Genomic DNA, 19,655 nt, shown 5'->3' on the forward strand with positions numbered 1-19,655 from the left:
TGCCCAAACTCATCCGCCGCCACTGAAGCAATCACCGGGATGTGTCCGATGTCCCCAAGCTGTTGCAGGACTGTTTGGGCCGGGCAGGGCAGTCAAAAGACGGCCGTCCGTTCCGGAAAGGCGCACAGCGGTGGCTCCGGCGAAGTTGATACGAGAGACGAGGTCCTTGTTAACCTTGCCAACGAGGACAATGGAAACTTCCATGGTCCTGGCGTCGGTTACACGAAGGCCGTCACGGAACTGACGGGATGTCAAGCTGATTGAGAAGGACCGCCGCTGTGGACGAGGACGGGGCGGAGGCCGATGGCGGCGCCGCCGTATTTGACGGCGATGGTCTTGCCCCTGAATATCTGGATGTAGGGGAGAGATTCAGAGAGGATCTGGACCCGAAGTTGATGATCGAGATTGTTTAGTGTTGGAAGAGGAGGGCCATTGAGGGTTGCAGAAGAAGAACCTCTTATGGCAACTCGAAGACGATGAGAATGGGGGCTGAATGAGGTTTGGTGAATTTCAAGCTGTGGGTTTTCGTTATGGAACTGAATGAGAGGGATTCTTGCGAAGGGTAACAATGGAGGGATTTCCTTGTGGCTGTTGCGGCCATTTTCTTTCTCCTCTACCTTGCTTTAGCTCTCAGGTGTTAATCTACGTTATTTCTTATAATAAGAAAACCAATTTTTTAATAAAACAACTAATATACATAATATTTTAAAAAAATTAAATTATTATAAAATTTATTTTTAGTATATTTAATATATTTTTATATTTTTATTTTTAATTAAATAAATTTTTATATATTTATATTAAATCAAATAAACTCTTATAATTAATGATTGATTTAATTAAAATATACTTTTGATTATAATAGATGATAACGTCATATATTAATGTGACATTATAATATAGATCTATTAAATAGTGATAATTAATTAATTATTAATTGTAAAAACTTATTTGATTCAAAAATAAAATTATAAAGTTTGATTAAATACAAAAACAAAAATTTATTTAAATTTTTTTGAATAATTTATAAACTTTTTTAAACATTATGCTTAAATCATATTAATAATATTACCACATTCACAAAATTTCAATCAATTCAAGTCAATTACATGTTATACCATAAAATTCAAGTGATTTGATAAATGTGATTGAGTATTTAGTGAAGTTGAAAGAGAAATAGTATATCTTTTAATTAGGACTATTAACAAGTCTAACTATTTCTGAGCTATTCAAAATTGGCTTGTTAATTATTTGAATTCAATTTGTTTATTAGTTTGAGTTAAATATTTATTTCTATTATTACTTGATTTGAGTCATTTATGAATTTAATTTATTGTAAAATATATTTATAATACTAACTATATATTACGAGTTTAATTTATTGAAAAATATATTTATAATACTACTATATATGTTTAAATTTCCCTTAAAAACAAATTAATAACTTAATCCAAAAAAGAAATCCACATTGGGAAAACTGTAAACGAAAGGGCTTGTTAATTGGCCCAAAACGAGAAATCCGGCCTGACCTATTCCTGAAGGTCCTGGACCCAAAACTGAAGGTTATAGGTTGAATTTATCTGATCTTGCTCTAATGCAGCCCGCCCAAACACAGCGGTCTGCGGAATTGATTAGCAACCTCAGCCCAGGGTGTGGGGTGTAATGCTTTTACTTAACCATGACAAGCTCCCGCAATCCTGGAAATAGTAGGATTCAGATTTCAGACACCAAACGTTGAAGATTCAACTTTCAACCGGAGTTATTATGCTTCCTACAGAGCATGAATCCAGCGGATGCGCTGGCTACATTACAAGTCTACTACTTTATATTTTCAAAGTAGATATTTTTGCAATGCAACATTGAACCCAAAGAAGACATTAATCTGCGTTCTTTCAACTGATAATGATGCCTTTTAGAGTAATAATTTATGGTTTGTTCTTTGCATGGTTGGCACCAGGGAGTAAAACTGAGTGACCCAATAAGACAATCTATGGCAAGATCATGTTAGCCAGACTGTAAAGAGGAAACGCTTATCTGTACATGCATACCATTCCACTATCAGAGTTGGGTACAAAGAAAAAACAAAAATAGGTAGCACTAAAGTTAAAAAAAAAAAAAAAGGAAACTTGTTGGATGAGTAACCATGATAAACCCAAGAACAATGAGCGTGGACATGCCCTTACAGCACATTGACACATAAGAACGAAAGCCAAATGAGATTTTTGACTTGCAGTTCTGAAATCACTGTGCTTTGCACAATGTCGAAACCCATTTGAAGTTGAGCCAACATCTTCCTTTTGGGTTTAAATAGACAAAATCACTGGTCCAGTGTCCCTAATAATCCACCGAAAAACAATGCTTAAACGGCTAATTGTTGCTGATGGGTGGATTCATCTTCGTTGAAACAGCAGTGGATCTTTAGGGGTCTCCCGATGTTTAGAGAAGGTTCTGCCAAATGTTGTAGAGGGGATTGCATCCACATTTCTCTTTGGAGAAAAGAACAGTAGGTATGGAAGGTGGAAGTTGTCACATTTAATTGGAAGCCCAAACCAAATAAGAAGTCCAATTCAAGAAGGTTCATCTCTACTGTGCTGATTCCTCCCACTTTGGCATAGTAGGCATTGTTGTAATAACTGAAAAACCCAATCAAAGATGAAAAATAGTTAATGATTAATCGGAATGGTGAAAATATAAAGGCGTTTCATCAAGTCAAAGTATTTTGGTACAATAGTTGGCCAGTCTTAAAAATGACTAGTATTGGTTTTATTTTCTTTGGAGAAAAAGAAAGGAAAGAACACAATAGATGAGAACTTATGTCAATTTTCGATTTTGTTGCTCATACAAAAGGGAAATTTCCAGTATTAGCTTATTGCTTATGAGTAAAGTTAAAAAGACAGTTACTGCAATTGTAAAAAATGACAGTCAAACAACTGCTATGATTGCTTGTTAAATCAGGAGGGGGCTTGAGCCAATAATTAAACACTGAACACCACCCAAGTGGATAGTTTGCTTTTTTAACAGAATACATGATCCTGATTGAGCTGTCATTAGCTCTAATAATGACATCCTCTGCCATTCTTACAATTATATTGCATTTTTATGGGAATTTACAGGCGTGCCTTGATAGACAGGGACAACACCAGCACATCTAAGGTAGGGCTGTCTGGCCAGAGAAGATGGTTTTTCACATGGCTGTACTTGGTTTTAAAAACTGTGTCGCTTTAATGAGCTTGATCGATTTCGGTTGTAAGGAGATTATTTTGTAAAATCTTCCAGGAAGGAAAGTGTGGAAAATATCAGTCCAGACGAATCAAAGTTAGACATTTTCAGCAAACATTGAGATTCGGATGAATTTTGCAGTCGAAAATTGAAGATCATAGACATATAGAAAAGATTCTATTCCAGAAAGTATTGGACTCTCAATCAAGAACCTAAGAGAACTCAATTGGTTGAAGAGATTATATATATATATATATAAATTTAAAAAAAATGACAAAGCCTAATTATGAAAGAGAAAGACACTAAATTCAACTAATGAACAAACCAGGAGTAAAAAAGAAAGACCATTTGTTCATGAAGATGGCAGCTTTGAAACCCATGTAAAATTCAATGGAGCTGAGAAATCCCCAGGTACAAATATGCAAGAATCATAAATTTTAAGCAAAGCAGAACTTACATGTCATCCATGAACTTGGCAGAAACCAAAACACTGGTTATAAGCAGCCTATGCACATTGAAAGGATTGATAGGCAAAGACGGCTGCATCTGCACAAACCGATCAAGATAAACATAGGCCACCACGAAACAGGACGGGCTACAGTTTGCGTACTTAAAGATCCTCTCAAGATAGCTTCTAATGGATATGGTAGGCCTGGTAAGGCCATGGAAAACCGAGATCTTCTGGGACTGAAACCGGCGGCTATGATCATTAGACTCAGCTACTCTTTGCAGCAGAGAGGATAGGAAAGTTATGACCTTAGGAACAGTTTCTCGCTCGAGGTTGTTGGTGGTCTCTGCTTCTGCCATTTGTTTGTTGGGTTGGTTTGTTTGTTGAATTTGTTGTTCTTCGTGTTAGCTAGCTGTGTCTTATTGTAGTTTGCTTTTGCTTGTGTGGAGAGGAGTTACATAATTTCAAAGGTTTTGTGTTTTTTCCTTGCTGTTTCATTCCTTCGTGGGCTTAAATAGGGGAGAACATACGTGTTAGTAGGAAAACTTTGGTCGTTAATGAGTTGGAACCAAATTGACATGTATGTCTTTTGCCTTTCCAAATAATGTCTGCCATGTCCTTCTAGTTGGGATTTTTTCAGCTTTTTTGTTTTCCTAATATCATTTGTCCGAACCCGAAATGAAGCCATATGACTTGTGCCATCCATTGATCTGTCTAACCACTTTTGAATCAAAATGCTAAAAGCTGTAATAGCATCATTAAGAAAATGGGAATAGTTTTCTTCTGCAATATAAAACGTGTGTATATAAATAAACTGTTCCCAAAAGTTAGCATTCTCCATCTGGATTGGATTGAAATTGTGTAATTTTTGTCTTTTTAATTGGATTTCTTCATTCCCCATGGAGTGTGTTTTGGGGCTTGCTATAACCCATGATGAGAGGTTTCTTTTCTTATGAATGAATTTAGCACTCTTAATCCTCATGAGTAGTCACGACCAAAGTACAGGTGGGCAATTAGAGAGGCAATAACTTGACTTCTAAAAGAAGAAAAGATGTGATAGTCTGTACTCCATGGGCAATGAGGTGTTGAGTTTTCTCATCAAGCAACTTTTCGGGGAGGTAAATTTTTATGTCGATGATAGTCGCATGATTTTAAGTGCCTTCTGCTGCAATGTTTCTTTCCAACAACTAAAGAAAAGGTAAAAGAAAAAGAGATGGTGCCTTTTGGTAGGGCATGCATTGACCATCTTTTTGTGATCCCTTTCTTAGTACTTCACTGTTTCCATAGAACTAAAGAACATTACACATGATTCTGAATTTAGGCTCATAACTGGTTAAAGCAGGAGCCAAAAGCAAAGAACAAACTCACATGAATTTTGGCATGAATCTGGTTTATGCTCCGGAGATCTTAGCTGGAATTATCTAAGCTTTGGTCTAACATTTAAAAAATGGACATGGGTCCCTAGTTGCACCACTTCCAGATCTGATCTAAGATCGACTCCAGTTTATGGTGTAATTATTTGACTTCCTTTTAAAGAAGAGGAAAATGGAAGACATGCTGAAATTCTCTTTAAAATTTTTGATCTGGTTCTCTTAATGAAATGGAGACTTCTCATCACAATAAAAGTATCCAGACTGCCAGCTTTCTTCCTTTTGTGTGACCCCATTACTACACACACTCGTGTGGCAGACTTTTTGGCTATATTTGCTAATTAAATACCTTAAGGAAAGACAGCTTTTCCTTGCAAGAATTGCAATCTCATTGAATTTTCAAACAATCCGGCCAATTTTTTTTTTTAATTTCTCCAAAAGTATCTGTCCAATACAGTCCCTTTGTTTCATTAATGGTTGTTTTCCCTCTTTCTTTTTCAATTTTTCTTAATATTTTCTTCTCACTTTGGCAAAGCATTTTAATTATATAATTCTACCTTATTAATTCCCCCTCTATTGGGTACCTTAATATAGAAATTAATTGTCTCAATACATAGAAATACATGACGATTTCCAATATTTACACAGATCTTTCAGGCTTTAGAAAATTAGGAATGTGATCATCATATAAATGGCACGTTCCCTTAAACACTTACATGATTTAATATTTACAAACAAATGTCATTGCCCACATGAAAAAATTTAAGCAAGTTGGTTGGTATACTGTAAAGGTAATAGAAAATCCCAGAATCAAAGGGAATGCTCAACCTCTTTCATTGAGAAATTCAAGTTCGATTATGATGGATCATGAAATATATTTTAGGTGACATATAATGTTTGGTTTTGCTAGGATCAAATTGGTTAACCACCAAACTAATTATTGCACCACATTTTTCTCTCTTCCTTGTAGACTACCCCAATGTACGTATAACAAAAGTTTGATCATCGATTGGGGGAGAGATACTTAAAGGGAAAAAGTACAATGCAAGCAACTCTAATAAGACAAGCTTTATTAACATAATGAACACGCAACTCTACTGCGATAAGTCAAATTATTCATGCTCCTCAACTTCGTTGGCAATGCTCCGTTTTGCAGCGGGCGTACTCTCCCTGCCTACCGCCACCATCAAATTAATTATAATTAAAAACAAATTAATTATAATTAAATGGTAATTAATTGATGTTGAATTTGTAATCTTATAACATGTGATAGTAAGTTGATTCCGCATCTAAAGTTTTTATGTAATTTTTTTTTCTCTCCAAAATTAAGTCAATGGAGATATGGGATCTTCAACGTTCCATCTTATGGCATTGTAATGAATGAAATTTTGTCCTCATTCAATGGTGGAGATCGATCGACTTGCCATTATTTAATTCGAACGATTACTTTGGTTTTTAAGAGAATTACGAAATTCTGTTTCATTAGTTTGAATTTGGATCGTTATAACTCATCTAATTATATTCAAATTGTGATTCTATTTCGAAAGTATAATATTTCTGCAAATACTAATTAAATTATGATATATGATGGGACCATTTATAATTTAATACTATTCATTGCACAAATCTTGAAATAATACTATGCCACTGAATATATATTTGACTAACTGTCTATTTGGTTTAACTTTTTGCATGTTTAGCTCAAATGTTATTATAAAATTTTTATGAAAAATAATAATTTTTAAAATTAAATTAAAACTATTGATAAGCTATTTGGTAAAATAAATTATATAAGATATAATCCTGATTAAAATTATTATAAAAGATATTTATGACATCTTTAATCACCTAAAAAACAAAGCGAAATAAATCTACTTTGAACTTATATACGATTTCAGATGTTAAAATAAAAAAATTTATATAGAAATAGAACAGCTCACAAACCTTGTATAGTAGGAATAGTATTAGCCTTTTATTAATCTAACAAGTAATTAGTTCATAATGCTTTAATAGCAATCGAAACATGATGCTTCAATTCTCTAAAAGAAAAGAAAAAATGATGTATTTGACATTAAAATCCTTTTTAATGAAAAAAAGAGAAAACCTTTAAGTAATATTTGAATGTAGAGGTATTTCTTAGCTTTTTTTTTAAGAGGCAAGTAGAGCCACTAAATCCTATATTGAAGAGAAACTCCTAACGGGAGTAAAGGAGGATGTCATAGTTCTAAAGAGGGAACCATGAATCTCACATCAACTATGTACTTGAATGATACTCAGAATATAAAGATTTACATAACCTTCAACTTATGTGGCACTTTTTGTTGGATAACCGTGAAGTCAATGAGTCAAAGCAAATAATACCTCACAGGGTTGGTGTAGATCATGATAATTGATATCAGAGTAGACTCCGAGTACTAACGATGTGTCACTAAGGACAATAGGCCATTGGGAAGGATGTCACGGTCCTTGTGTGGATGTAAATCTCATACTCCCAACGAGTAGAGCCACTCTCATATTAAAGAGAAACTCTTAATGAGAAGTAAGGGAAGATGTCATGATCCTTAAAAAAAGAGTCATTAATCTCATATTGACTATGTATTAAAGTGATACTGAAAATATAAAAGTTCATACTAGCTTTAACTTGACTTCTACTTTTTATAAATAGATAAATTGAAAAAAAAACCAAACCAAACATTAAAACTCAATCGAACAACTTATAAATTTATAAGAATACATCTTCATTAATACATCTGTTAGAAACACAATAACAAGTGTTCATCTAGATATCACCATTTACATCACAAACTCCACCTATCCTATAATTATAATCATAGGTTAACTCCTTCAAGGGAGGTATGTCTTCCATAGCAAATACCATAATGTGGGGGCAAACTGCTACTATTGTGATCAAAGAGTACACTTTGAGCACAAATATTAGGAGAGCAACTATGATGGATAAATCGTCCCACATTCCCAAACCGAGCAGCATCAGTCGTGAAACATTCATTTACCTCAAATGAGTGTCATAAGGCACGATAGTTATTTCCTATATCAAACAAATACTCATCCTTACCTATTCTTCGTTCAACTTCCTTATCTGGAAGGATTTCGCCTATATACTCACAAATAAAACTTCCACATGGGATAAAAGATCGTGATCTAACACCCCATCCTTTTGTTTTATTCTTAAAAACTTCTAGAGGAAAACGAATTCCTCATTGACTTACTCTATTAATGCAAGAAGTGAAGTACTTGCAAGAAGGTCCACACTCGATGATAAAAGGCTTCTCCATCATAATGCAATCTTCATAGTTGTATGGAAGTACTCCACCATTTTTAACAACGCAAGGGCAATCCTCAGAATCAGAGCATCCATCACTACAATCACAACCACCACTCGACAAGGAAGGATGGTAGGATTTGGGATATGTTACATTGGTGACGTAGTTAAAAAGTGGGGGCTTCTCATTATCCAACGCATTCATTGCACGAATGGGTATCCTCTCTTTACCTTAAGAAATATCATTCATACAAACATGTTCCTTTCGTACCAATTTGCCCAAAGTTTTGGTTGCCCTGGAAATCTCTTCAGTACAAACTTAAAAACAAGCTTACCCGATGATGCTCTTTCTTCTCGATAACCATCCACAAAGTACAACCCATCATAAACATACCTACGGTCAACAGTCTTACTACTAGCACATTTAGAGCAAAACTTACGAATAACCCTTATCGGGGTTTTTGTTTCCGCGCTATTCTTCAGTGCAAGGTTTCCTCCAAGTTTTTGGTCATTTACAAGTTTCCTACTTCGAAACTTCAGATTTTCACCTTGCCCTGAATAAATTAGGACATTTGGAAATTCTTGTTCATCATTTGACTCCACAACATTGTCATATCGACCAGAGTCCACAATGCTTGTAGCTAGTATTCTCCCATCCAACTCCATATAATCTATGCCACACATATGTTGACGGTGGAGGCCAATTATATTCAATTCAGCCCTCCAAGAAAAATAGTCACCTACTTTAACTCCTGGTATAGGACCTAATCGCTTATCCATGTTGATCCACTTTTGCTGATTTAGAAGATGCGAAGCTGCTAGTAGAGGAAGAATTTGTTTTTGTTTCCCATCGCTTTCTTGCGAGAGATTAAGGTAAACCTCTCTAAAAAGGTGTATAACCTCCTTAACCTTGTCCGAAGCAACTCTCAACTCCTCGTTGTCAGTGACCGCCAAGTCCTGGCCAACAATTACTTGGGAATTATACACCTCCATTAAGTCTTCCTTGCCCTCCTCATCACTAAAGTCAACATTCAGACATTGCTCATTCCAAACAACCTTTGATAAACTCGTTTGTTTGGCAATAGATGGGACTTCATCTCCCTCATCATCCTTTAGAACTCCTTGATAGTTATCCACCCCGTATTGCTCATCCCCAAGCACCATTGATGGGCTGGATTCTTTAACATCACTGCATGCAAAAACATTAGTTGCAATGGAAACATCCATTGGTTTGCAATCCTTACCAACCATTGACTCATGGTCTTGTTTAGGTTCTATGTACGCATGAATATCACGAACATTAGTTGAATTAGGAACATACAATGGCTTGGAGTTCCCAACAACTGAGAAGTCGTACTGTTTAGCATCCCTGCATGCATGAACGTTAGTTGCATTAGAAGCATCCAATTGCTCGCAATCTGCCATAGGGATCCCATAAGCTGAATGACGGTCCTCGGAATCAAAAGGCAGTTGGTTTCTCAACACAGCAGGAGCATTCGGCTTGACAGGAAAATTCCGTATGACAAGACGCCCTTTCTGAATTTTTGGAGGATACTTTCTTAAAACAGGGCAGCCAGCAGTAGCAAATTCCAAAGGATATTTACGAACGGGAGAGACTCCTGGTCGCTTAAATTTGGATGGAAATCCATAATGCCTTCGACTTAAAATTACAGCTACCCTGATAAATTCTGAAATTAATTGCGTATGTATTAGTTATCAAAGTCTTAGGAAACTCAATTCTGAAAACAAAACCACAAATTTTAAGAAAACAAATTGCAAGAACCTAACTAGTACCATTGTTAATTTGAGTTCAATAAACTTCCACAATGTTATTCTGTTTTATCATTAGAAGTGACAATTATCAAAGCCATAAACAAGCAAACTCCATGATTAACTCAAAGCAACGCAACGAGGATTGTCACATAAAAGGGAAAAAAATAATAGTAAATACAAACAGGAGCATACAATAGAAGAGTGATCGACCTGGAGAATAACATCAAAAATTATACAATTACTGTACAAACAAAACCCAACATCAAAAATTTCAGCACAAAGGAGTTTGTCAACGACCTGCAGACAACCACGAAACCATCAGCACATCAACTTATCACAACCAACCGCAACATAACCGGCAGCAATAAAGAATATAAAAACACTCAACAGGCAAAAGGCACCAGAATCACAAAATAAACGATTCCAGAACATCACAAACCAAGCATACAGCAGAACATGAGAGCAACCAATCGAATCACAAAAGCCTCAGAAAATTATGTGTGTTTTTAGACCAAAAGAGAAGAACATTCAAAAACATTAATTAAAATGTAAACAACAAAAGATGAATAAAGCAAAACGTACCATGCAAGATACTTCTGCTACTGGTCTAGAAGACAAAAATATATTCTAAGGAAAAACAGATGGAGAACCGTTGAGCTAGACTTTCCCCGACATTTTATAGGCAATAATTAAAAGATTTCCTAATTGGAGGGTGAAATTGAAACGGAAGGAGAGTTCTGAACAAATTCAATTTATTTGGAAGTAGGCAATAATTAAAAGATTTCCTAGTAGGAGAGTCAAGCTGAAACGAAAGGAGAGTTCTGAACAAATTTAATTTCTTTATTTGTTTCGGACAGAAAAAACAATTTTCCACTTGCCCTAACATTGACAACTTGGATGGCTTCGTTGACTTTTGTCTTTGTAATCTTCTTGAGTTAATGGTAATGACATGTAATAATAATAAGGTGATTCTACATTCAACGTTTTTACATAATTTTTTTCTCTCCAAAATCAGTCTCAATGGAGATATGGAATCTTCAACATTCCATCTTATGACACTGCAATGGATGAAACTCTGTCCTCATTCAATGGTAAAATTAAGAAATTTTATTTAATTGGCTGGAATTTGAATCCTCATAACGCATCTAAATATATTCAAATTTTGACTCTATTTCAAAAATATAATATTTTTGTAAATACTAATTAAGTCAGACGTGATTTATGATATATAAAGAGTAAGGATGGACACATATATACTGAGGCATGGAGGTACTTGCCTCCAATTGTTTAAAGTTTTTTAATTTTTTATATCTATTTTTTTTTAAAAAAAACAAGTGGCTGCCATATTTTTCTCCCAGCCTCCCTCCAAAATGAAATAGATATGCTAATGCTTATTCAAAGACAGACCCATCAATAACTAATAAGCATTAATTAAACAGTTCATAGAAAGTGTGACTTATAACCTAAGAGGTCAAGACTATGAAAGCATGACATAAGATAAGATAAAATATATAATAAAAAATATAAAAAACAAATTACATTTAAGTGATAAAAGTTTTTAGAAAATATATAAAGTTTTAACTGTGCAACAAGTGAGAGGTCATTTTTAATTATAAATATTGTAAAAAACAAACTTAGGAAGAATAAGATGAAAGATGATTTTTTTGCAGGCTATATAATTATTTATATTAAAAGAAATATTGTTAAAAAGTTTGATACAGATTTAATTATTGATAAATTTTATGACATAAAAGAACATCGTACTCAGTTTTTATAAATTACAAAAAGTATGTTACATATATACTTTTTAATCTAAACTTTTTATATACATGAACATGTTAACTTTTTTTAATTTTTACCTCAAGTAATTTAATCTCAGATCCGTCCTTGATGAAGGGGCCAAAATATCCCATACACAGCGATTATTGCCAGCAGCCAAAAGGAAAAATCTTATATTAAACAAGTCTTGCTTCATTGGCAAGGAGGAGGCCTGTATATTTCAAGTTCAAGTCTCATTGTACTGGATTTTAGTTATTTTTTAAATTTATTTAGTTAGTTGATTTATTTATTACTTTCTTCCTTTAATGTACAAACATTATTTGTTTATAATTAAAATTGCTACTTGTAATTATAATATCATAAAAATATAAATAATTTTAGATTTACCCTAAAAATTTATTTATTAATATATTCTCTAAATTCTGCTCAACTAAATGAAATGAAATTGTCTGAAGGAAAGACAAAGTTATTAACATGATTCTTTTTCTAGAAAACCTTTATTAACACTGTGTACACATATACACAGCTTTCCTCATCATATTGCACATGATAATTAATTCGTGTTATCCTTCCAAAAGAAAAAAGGGAAAAGCAAAAAAAAAACAAAAAAGAAAGGAAAACCCATGTATCATGTTTTATATAGCAGGATTTAAAGAGAATAAAGAGAGAAAATGAATAAGCATGACTGAAGCATAATCTCCGAACAAACTACTGTTGAGTAGGAAGAAGCAAGGGGTCAAGCGGTAGTGGTCCTGCTGCAATTTATGTATCGTGATTCATAATAAACTAAGACTTTAATCAATTAATGTAATAACATGTAGAACAATATTTAATTAATTCATTTGTCCAGCAAAATGAAAAAGAAAAAAGAGAATTTGTTTGAAGACAAGGTTGATCCACTAGAAGTAGGACAGGACAGTGGCTCTGGTGGTCGTGGAGTCGGTCACACAGCAACAGCATCTTGGTTCATGGCCTCATGCCACACACGTTAGTGTTTTGTGGTGCATGTTCTCTTCAATCTTCTCTCTTTCTTACCTTTAGTTTTTTAATTTTTATTTTAATAGTTTCCTCTTCTTCCCCCACCTCTATTAAATATTAATGTAAGATTGTTGTGTATTTTGTTCTTTCTTAATACTGAGTTGCTGATGAACAATGAGTTGTATTATCATAACTAAAACCTGAAAGAATTTGTCAACCATTGATTTTCTACTTATTTTCATATTAAAAGAAAAGTAAGTTCCATGAATCCATCTGTATCTATCAAGCTTAAAACTATATAGTCTCTTCTCCTCATGCATTCATTTGGCCTCCACAAATCAATCTGGAAGTTGAATGGAGAATTTCTTCATAGTCATGTGGAAAACTATCAACTTAGCAATTGAACAACAATTTGAACCACTGATAACGAACTACTAACAAGTCATGGTAAATTTGCTAGGAGTCTCGATGCGACTTCAAAAAGCAGCTCAAACATGAAACTTGGAACTCCCTTGCCCTCTGCGGAAAGCAATGGCTGCACATGCAACAAGAATGGACACTTCTCGACCTCGATTCTGCAACCCGACGGAAAGTTGGGTGAAATTTGCATACGTATTGGAATAATTAAGAAGACAATCGCAAGGATATCTAAAGTAGTACTGCAATAATTGTGGACAAGGAAGGGACACAAAGTGGTAGCTAGAGCTATCAACACAAGTATTGAAGTACCCAGAAGACCCAAAGCCCAATGATAAGTGTACTCCACACTTTGGACAATTGATGGGCCTCATCGGGGTTCAACAACAACAATATCAAAGCCCGTAAATCATCTCCTACAGAATATACTTCCAAAAGGTTGTAACCGAGTGAGAAACAATCTGTCAAGCTAGTGTACTTTTTTCTGCTGCAAAATCAAGCCAAGCAGTCTTGGGCTCTCCGTCACTGAAAAATGGAGCAGACTTTCATTATGATCAAACCTGATGGTGTTCAGAGAGGCCTGGTTTGTTCCTCTCTCTTTCTTTTGTGTTTAGATTCGTTTCTTATGGCTTTTCAGAGACATCTTAATAAGAAAGTACTATAAAAAAAGTAGAAAAGAAAAGGAAATTGAAGCATAGAAGTTAACTCCCTTTCCTAGATGCTTTTAAATCCAATATTCTTATCTAAACTGTCGATGGGGTTGCATTTAGTGTTAGTCTCTGATACTGTAGTTGATACTTAGTACTTAAAAGACGGATGAATAAGATAAGGCATAAACTTTTTTTTTGTATGTTTTCCTTTTCTAGTTTATGATATTGGGATGCATAAGATGATAATAAGTTGAAAATTTGTTTCTTGGACCTTATCTATAATTGTGGAAAATTTTGGAATCTTGTTACAGAGTGGGGGTTCAATCTGTTGTTCTAAGATTCCAGGTTTTCATCTTGTTGATATGATAACCAAAGAGGTTAATTATGGAAACTGAAATTTTACAGAGTCCCAGTGTTAATCTTCATTGGTCATTGCATACGACCTTCTTAGGAAAAAACCGATGGTGGAACTAGGAACCATTAAGGTGTTCTTAAGTGTCAAACATGAAAACCTTGTGAGCTTGTTTATTAAATGAAATGCTATTTAGGATTCCTTGGATTTAATGTTTATTCTTCCTTTTTTAATCACTTTCACTATTTGCAATGAATGTTTAAAAATCAATATCAAGGTCATGAGTATTATTAGAAATCAATATGTGCGAAGCACAAATTAATTAAGAACCTGTTTCTTCTGTGGGAAAAAAAGGCTTCAACTAAACTGGAAACTAATGCTTTTGTATGCATGTTTAGAATAAATGAAGACCATCTACATTTAGGAAAAGAAAACTAGGTTGGTGTTAGGAATTATTGTATATGTTGCTTTGCCAAATTTCATTCTTCGATGAAGTCAGTTTTATTTGCATATTTCCTTTCAGTGAAGCTGAATGGTATTACTGTCAGCAGCAACTGCAAAGTTGGCTTTGTGTCCAACTTGTTATATCTAATTATTTTATTTCTTCATTAAGGTTGGTGAGATCATTAGCAGGTTTGAGAAAAAAGGCTTTTACTTGAAGGGTAATGATTGAAATCTAATTATTGGTTTAGGTTTTCATTTCTTTCTTTCTGTATCCATGGGCAAAATTTCATTTTTAATGCAATTTGCATATTTTTGTTTGAGTTAGGGATGAAACTTGTGAATGTTGATCGTACTTTTGCTGAGAGGCATTATGCAGATTTGTCTGCAAAGTCTTTCTTCGATGGCCTAGTTGAGTATATAATCTCTGGTCCAGTAGTTGCAATGATATGGGAAGGGAAGAACGTTGTGCTAACTGGACGCAAGATTATTGGAGCCACTAATCCATCAGAGTCGGCCCCGGGAACCATTCGTGGGGATTTTGCAGTTGAAATTGGGAGGTACATTGTTTTCACATGGTGCATTCCTAATTTATTCATTTTTCATTTTTGCACCTGAGTGCTCATTTGTGTGAAAACCCTTCATAATCTTTCTATTTTGCAGGAACGTTATTCATGGAAGTGATTCAGTTGAGAGTGCTAGGAAAGAGATAGCATTGTGGTTCCCCGATGGTGCTGAAAACTGGGGGAGTAGCCTTCAGCCATGGATATACGAGTGAAATAGTCCCATAGTTGGATAGCATAGCCCGACAGCTATATCAAATAAACAATAACTGCTTGCTTTGTTGGAATTCCTCCTGGTGTAGATCTCACTAATCTCGCCTATTGGTTATAATGCCAATGTGAAGGAACATGACGCATACTCTTATGAATCTTAGTTTTATGCTACCAATGTTTTGGCTATGCCTTTTGTAGTGGCATTTGCTTCAATTCATTATCCTTTATTGAGTGCTTGGTTGTCTTGCTTGTAGTAAGTCATCCTTATGAAGTTGGCATTGATTCCAATCTGTATGCATTCACGCTTGGAGTTCAATCCAAACTGCCTTATTCAGAATATCCGAGGACTGCTCGGATAAATTTCTGGATGCATCAAATTTGCTAGTGTTACTGTTAGTGTTGACATTTATCTTGCCGAGTTTGACAACTAAAAATTTGTTATAATATATGATGCCCGGCATCCAAATATCTGGCTACCTTCTCTCTGTGATGGTTTCTTCTCTAGCGATCAGCATGGTTTTCACTTATCAAGATTAGCACCAACACTGAACGACTTTTGATATCTACACAGGTGAGGGCTGCATATGGCGATCAAGTTCCATTTTATTACATCTTTCTTCAGGGAAAGAAAAGAACTGTAGGCCTTAGTGAGACTGGAGAGTTACATCTCACCAGCATCCCTCTCATTCAGTTGAAACATGTCGCAATGTAGAGTAGCCTGGTCTGCTGGAAGATGCTGACTCGTGGCTTCCAGTCTTGGCAACAAGAGGTGCTCAAATGTTGATAACCATTCTCAGAAAGTGACATAGTCACCCGTATATAACTGCTTAATAGACTTTTGGGATGATGAAAAGAATCGACCCATAATTGTGATGGCAACAAGACAAGCGTGACAGAATCTTCAGCGTCCCTGACTAATGACTACACATTTTCCTAAGAATATTCCTGCTTCAGCATCAGTTTTTTTGTTTTTGAATTGAACAAAAAAAAAAATTAAAAACACAAGAAAGTCACACAATGGGCCGAAAAAGAAACTCAGAATAATAACTTACCATACCATCTAAATTTGCTCAATTCCAAATCTGCTTTCGACTGATTCAAGTGGCATTCTTCTTAAGGGCTGAACTGTTGACCATCAAAGCAAAGACCTGTTTTCATTGAAATGCTAAAGCAAATCAAGTAAATCATCCTATTGTCTCAAGGCTTTAGGTGACTACATTGGGTTTAAAGTAGATGAAAGATAACTTCGTCCATTACAGAGGCTTTATTTCAGTATTAAAACATAATTACCACATTGACGTTTAGCATGATCTCCTATCAGTAGATATACAAAATGTAGATGCTGGCCTGCTGACAGTATATAATTACAAATCCGTGATTCATTCCATCAAAAAAGAAAAAAGGTTTTTAAACCAATAATATGCCAGTGACCGACAAAAGCAGACAATTATAAACAATCATAAGCTCAGAACCGCACAGAGAATAGTGGCAACTTAGCCGTAGCATCGGATTGGATCATTGCACCCTTTCTCAGCAGATTGTTTAAAACCAAAACGACCTCCTTTTGCAAGGTACTGCTGGTGATATTCCTCTGCTCCATAGAACTTCGTAGCAGGCACAATTTCTGTAACAATCTTTCTGTTCAAGAGTTTCATCTGTTTTTCCATGGACTCCCGTGCCGCCTTCTCCTGCTCAGGGGTGTAATAGTATATACCAGAACTATACTGCGTTCCCACATCATTCCCCTGCAAAAGCATTCATAACCTATTAGAGTGGCAAGACTATGGTGCACACGCAATTCTACCAAAATGTATAAAGATTATCCTGCATCAGATCTATTGCTCTGGGAATACTGACATGCTTTAGTCATGATATATTAGCAATATCTTTAGCATTATGTATGTGGTAAATAAGAAATTTAGAGACCAATTTTCCTCCAGAGGAGAGGAGTTGAAATTACAGGAAAATATATGAGACAATCAGACCAGTAATCATATTTGAGAGTCGCAATGAAACAAGCCCCGTTTTGACCAGCGGGGCAAGCAAAACAAACAATATATCATCAAATAAAGTGCAGCACGGGAGCAATTCCATAACATCTGCTATTTCTAGTTATGCCTGACAAATTTCAAGAACTCTGAAAAACACAAACTTTAGGAGAAAGAAAAAACTTTTAACTTCCGGGTAATGACCACAAATCACCTAGCAAGCAACATCTCAAATTCCAACCATCAATTATGGAAATGAATTGATTTATATGAAAAACATGAACTTTTTGCAGGGTGACTTATTCTATTATTTTTATTCCCCTTTGAAGTGAAGAATGAGCAAAACAAAGACACATACTCGACAGGAAAGATTGAAGCACCCAGGACAACTCCTCAAAATCGCATAACACTGAATCACAAACAAGTAAAAGTGCCAACTCCCTAAACGGATGACTAAAATAAGGAAATCAGTCAAAGTGTAAGACACAAACTTTAATCCAAGGAAAGGTCTGAACTGCTGACATTTCCTTAGGTTCACAAGGTTGATATGCAAACTCCGGAGAAGATACCGCAAACATATCAGCCTTAATTAACAAAACAAAAGGCTCTTATATCATCTACAAATAAATTCAATCAAACAAATGAAAAATACCTAAAAAAATGACCAAGTAGACATAGAACCCCCAAAAGTTTCCTCAAAATTATCACTACAATAAGATAATTCAAAAATTGCAATAGTCAAGCACAAAATCCACCTCAAAACAACCACCAAAACCCCAAGATTACACATCGATCCATCCACATAAACACCCCAAAATGGAAAAAGACAAATTCACAAAATTTAAAGTGTGTGTATAATATATATTAAAAGGATGTTTTATCTCTAAAACCCAATATTTCCCACATCATAAAATCCACCTGGCGATTAAGGTAGTAGGATCATGGCGAGCCCAGAAGACATCAAGCAAAGCATCATAGCTACACTCCTTAGGGTCGTACTGAACCCTCACAACTTCATTATGGTTTGTGGTTCCGAACACACGTCTTCATAACTCGGATTATGCATGAACCTTGGCTATACCCAACGTCCGTTTTGGGAACCCCCGGAACTCTCTGGAACGCCAATTCAACGCCCAAAAGCACCCCGCCACCAAACTGAGCAAACTGCTGACCGGGAGCCGGGGCGTCGTCGTCTGGACCCTGAGCGATGGCCGAGTTTTCCATTGAAGGGGCGGGCTTGGCTCCGAAGCCGAGGTTTTTGAGGATGTTCATGGGGCCCTGTGGTGAGCAACGGATCGTTTGTGGTTGAGGGAAAGGGATAGAAAGGGGAGAGAAAGAGAGAGGGAGCTTTGGAGAGAGAGAAAAGAAAGGCTTAGAAATGAGGAGAGACCAAGAAGAAGAAGAAGAAGAAGAGGTTGCAAGCGTAAGACTTCGAAGCATTGTTATTACGAGTTGGAGTTGCGTTTGGGGGTATGGGAGAACAACAACGGTGACGATAATTTTACTATTTTTGGGATTTTCCTTCTTTTTCATGTTTCTTTTTCTTAAAAAAAGGATAAATCATTTTATTACGACTTTTATTTTGTTTTTCAAGATATTCTTTTAGCTTTTTGGTACAATTTCAATAACTAAATTAATTTATCTCAAGGAAAATGCGTGTAATGATATTCTGGAGTTATGCAATTTTGAGAAAAAAAAAAAAGTCCAGAACAGATATGTATAGTATAATTCTTTTGACTAAGAAAAAATAAAGTAATATTTTTGCATGATCACGGTGATTTTGGTATTCTTCCAAAGATTCTTTTTACAATTAACTAGAATTTGATTTGATAAATTTTATTAATTACGATCCATCAATTACATAAATCATTATAGATGTGATTTGTTCAAATTTGAATCTCATAACTGTTTTTTTTTAATGATTTCATGCATTCTCCTAATGAGCTCACATAAAATTATCGGTGAGTCTTTTTATATTAAATTATAGATATGTTTTTTATCTAAATTAAAAAAAATTAGCATGTAAATAATTTCAATGAAAGTGGCTACAATTTTATGTGAGAAGACCGGTTCCAAGTAAAATTAAAGAGGTAAGAACCTTAATTTACAGCGAATGGTTTGCATTCGCTAACCAAATCTTATCATCTCATACAAGAAATGTGCTTTCAAAGTCTACATTTGTAC

General features: G+C 35.1%; 4 protein-coding genes and 1 pseudogene across 5 annotated transcripts; 1 reads left to right on the forward strand and 4 right to left on the reverse strand.

Annotated features, from left to right (window-relative positions):
• Positions 1 to 601, reverse strand: part of LOC149527111 (acetylglutamate kinase, chloroplastic pseudogene) — a 785-nt pseudogene extending 184 nt beyond the window's left edge.
• A 1,415-nt stretch (positions 602 to 2,016) lies between these two features.
• LOC110418289 (cyclin-U4-1-like) lies at positions 2,017 to 4,173 on the reverse strand. Its single transcript, XM_021430977.2, has 2 exons — positions 3,677 to 4,173; positions 2,017 to 2,633 (listed from the first exon to the last, which is right to left on the reverse strand). Exons 1-2 carry the CDS (start codon positions 4,024 to 4,026, stop codon positions 2,360 to 2,362), a joined length of 624 nt encoding a protein of 207 aa, XP_021286652.2. The 5' UTR covers positions 4,027 to 4,173; the 3' UTR covers positions 2,017 to 2,359.
• A 4,311-nt stretch (positions 4,174 to 8,484) lies between these two features.
• Positions 8,485 to 12,003, reverse strand: LOC110417999 (uncharacterized). The gene is made up of 4 exons (XM_021430614.2): positions 11,950 to 12,003; positions 10,333 to 10,387; positions 9,639 to 10,005; positions 8,485 to 9,506 (listed from the first exon to the last, which is right to left on the reverse strand). The coding sequence occupies exons 1-4, from the start codon at positions 12,001 to 12,003 to the stop codon at positions 8,564 to 8,566; spliced, it is 1,419 nt and encodes a 472-aa protein (XP_021286289.2). The 3' UTR covers positions 8,485 to 8,563.
• A 1,687-nt stretch (positions 12,004 to 13,690) lies between these two features.
• Positions 13,691 to 15,892, forward strand: LOC110417773 (nucleoside diphosphate kinase B-like). Of its 2 annotated transcripts, none has more exons than XM_021430293.2 (4): positions 13,691 to 13,847; positions 14,880 to 14,928; positions 15,087 to 15,267; positions 15,371 to 15,892. In XM_021430293.2, the coding sequence occupies exons 1-4, from the start codon at positions 13,797 to 13,799 to the stop codon at positions 15,483 to 15,485; spliced, it is 396 nt and encodes a 131-aa protein (XP_021285968.1). In that variant the 5' UTR covers positions 13,691 to 13,796; the 3' UTR covers positions 15,486 to 15,892. The 2 variants fall into 2 exon arrangements, with proteins under 2 accessions (XP_021285968.1, XP_021285967.1); XM_021430292.2 differs by having other exon boundaries at positions 13,692 to 13,847; positions 15,036 to 15,267.
• A 719-nt stretch (positions 15,893 to 16,611) lies between these two features.
• On the reverse strand, positions 16,612 to 18,997 carry LOC110417772 (peptide methionine sulfoxide reductase A1-like). Its single transcript, XM_021430291.2, is given in 5 exon segments — positions 16,612 to 17,228; positions 18,390 to 18,403; positions 18,406 to 18,507; positions 18,510 to 18,539; positions 18,542 to 18,997. Coding segments are annotated over 5 exon segments (768 nt in total). The 5' UTR covers positions 18,912 to 18,997; the 3' UTR covers positions 16,612 to 16,976.
• Between the last annotated feature and the right edge of the window lie 658 nt (positions 18,998 to 19,655).

Source organism: Theobroma umbraticum, unplaced genomic scaffold (genome assembly GCF_002168275.2).
Source record: "Theobroma umbraticum cultivar Fairchild unplaced genomic scaffold, ASM216827v3 scaffold_50.0, whole genome shotgun sequence".
In the NCBI taxonomy this organism is placed as follows: Eukaryota; Viridiplantae; Streptophyta; class Magnoliopsida; order Malvales; family Malvaceae; genus Theobroma; species Theobroma umbraticum.

Coding starts and splice junctions, on each gene's coding strand:
- LOC110417773 (XM_021430292.2), top strand. CDS start 13,797: ATGGAGCAGACTTTCATTATGATCAAACCTGATGGTGTTCAGAGAGGC. Junction 14,929..15,035: donor AAAAGGCTTTTACTTGAAGG/GTAATGATTGAA, acceptor TGTTTGAGTTAG/GGATGAAACTTGTGAATGTT. Junction 15,268..15,370: donor TTTGCAGTTGAAATTGGGAG/GTACATTGTTTT, acceptor TCTATTTTGCAG/GAACGTTATTCATGGAAGTG.
- LOC110417999 (XM_021430614.2), bottom strand. CDS start 12,003: ATGGGATATTTTGGCCCCTTCATCAAGGACGGATCTGAGATTAAATTA. Junction 10,388..11,949: donor CTGAGATTAAATTACTTGAG/GTAAAAATTAAA, acceptor GGTTGTCTGCAG/GTCGTTGACAAACTCCTTTG. Junction 10,006..10,332: donor TGTTGGGTTTTGTTTGTACA/GTAATTGTATAA, acceptor AATTAATTTCAG/AATTTATCAGGGTAGCTGTA.
- LOC110418289 (XM_021430977.2), bottom strand. CDS start 4,026: ATGGCAGAAGCAGAGACCACCAACAACCTCGAGCGAGAAACTGTTCCT. Junction 2,634..3,676: donor GCCAAGTTCATGGATGACAT/GTAAGTTCTGCT, acceptor TGGGTTTTTCAG/TTATTACAACAATGCCTACT.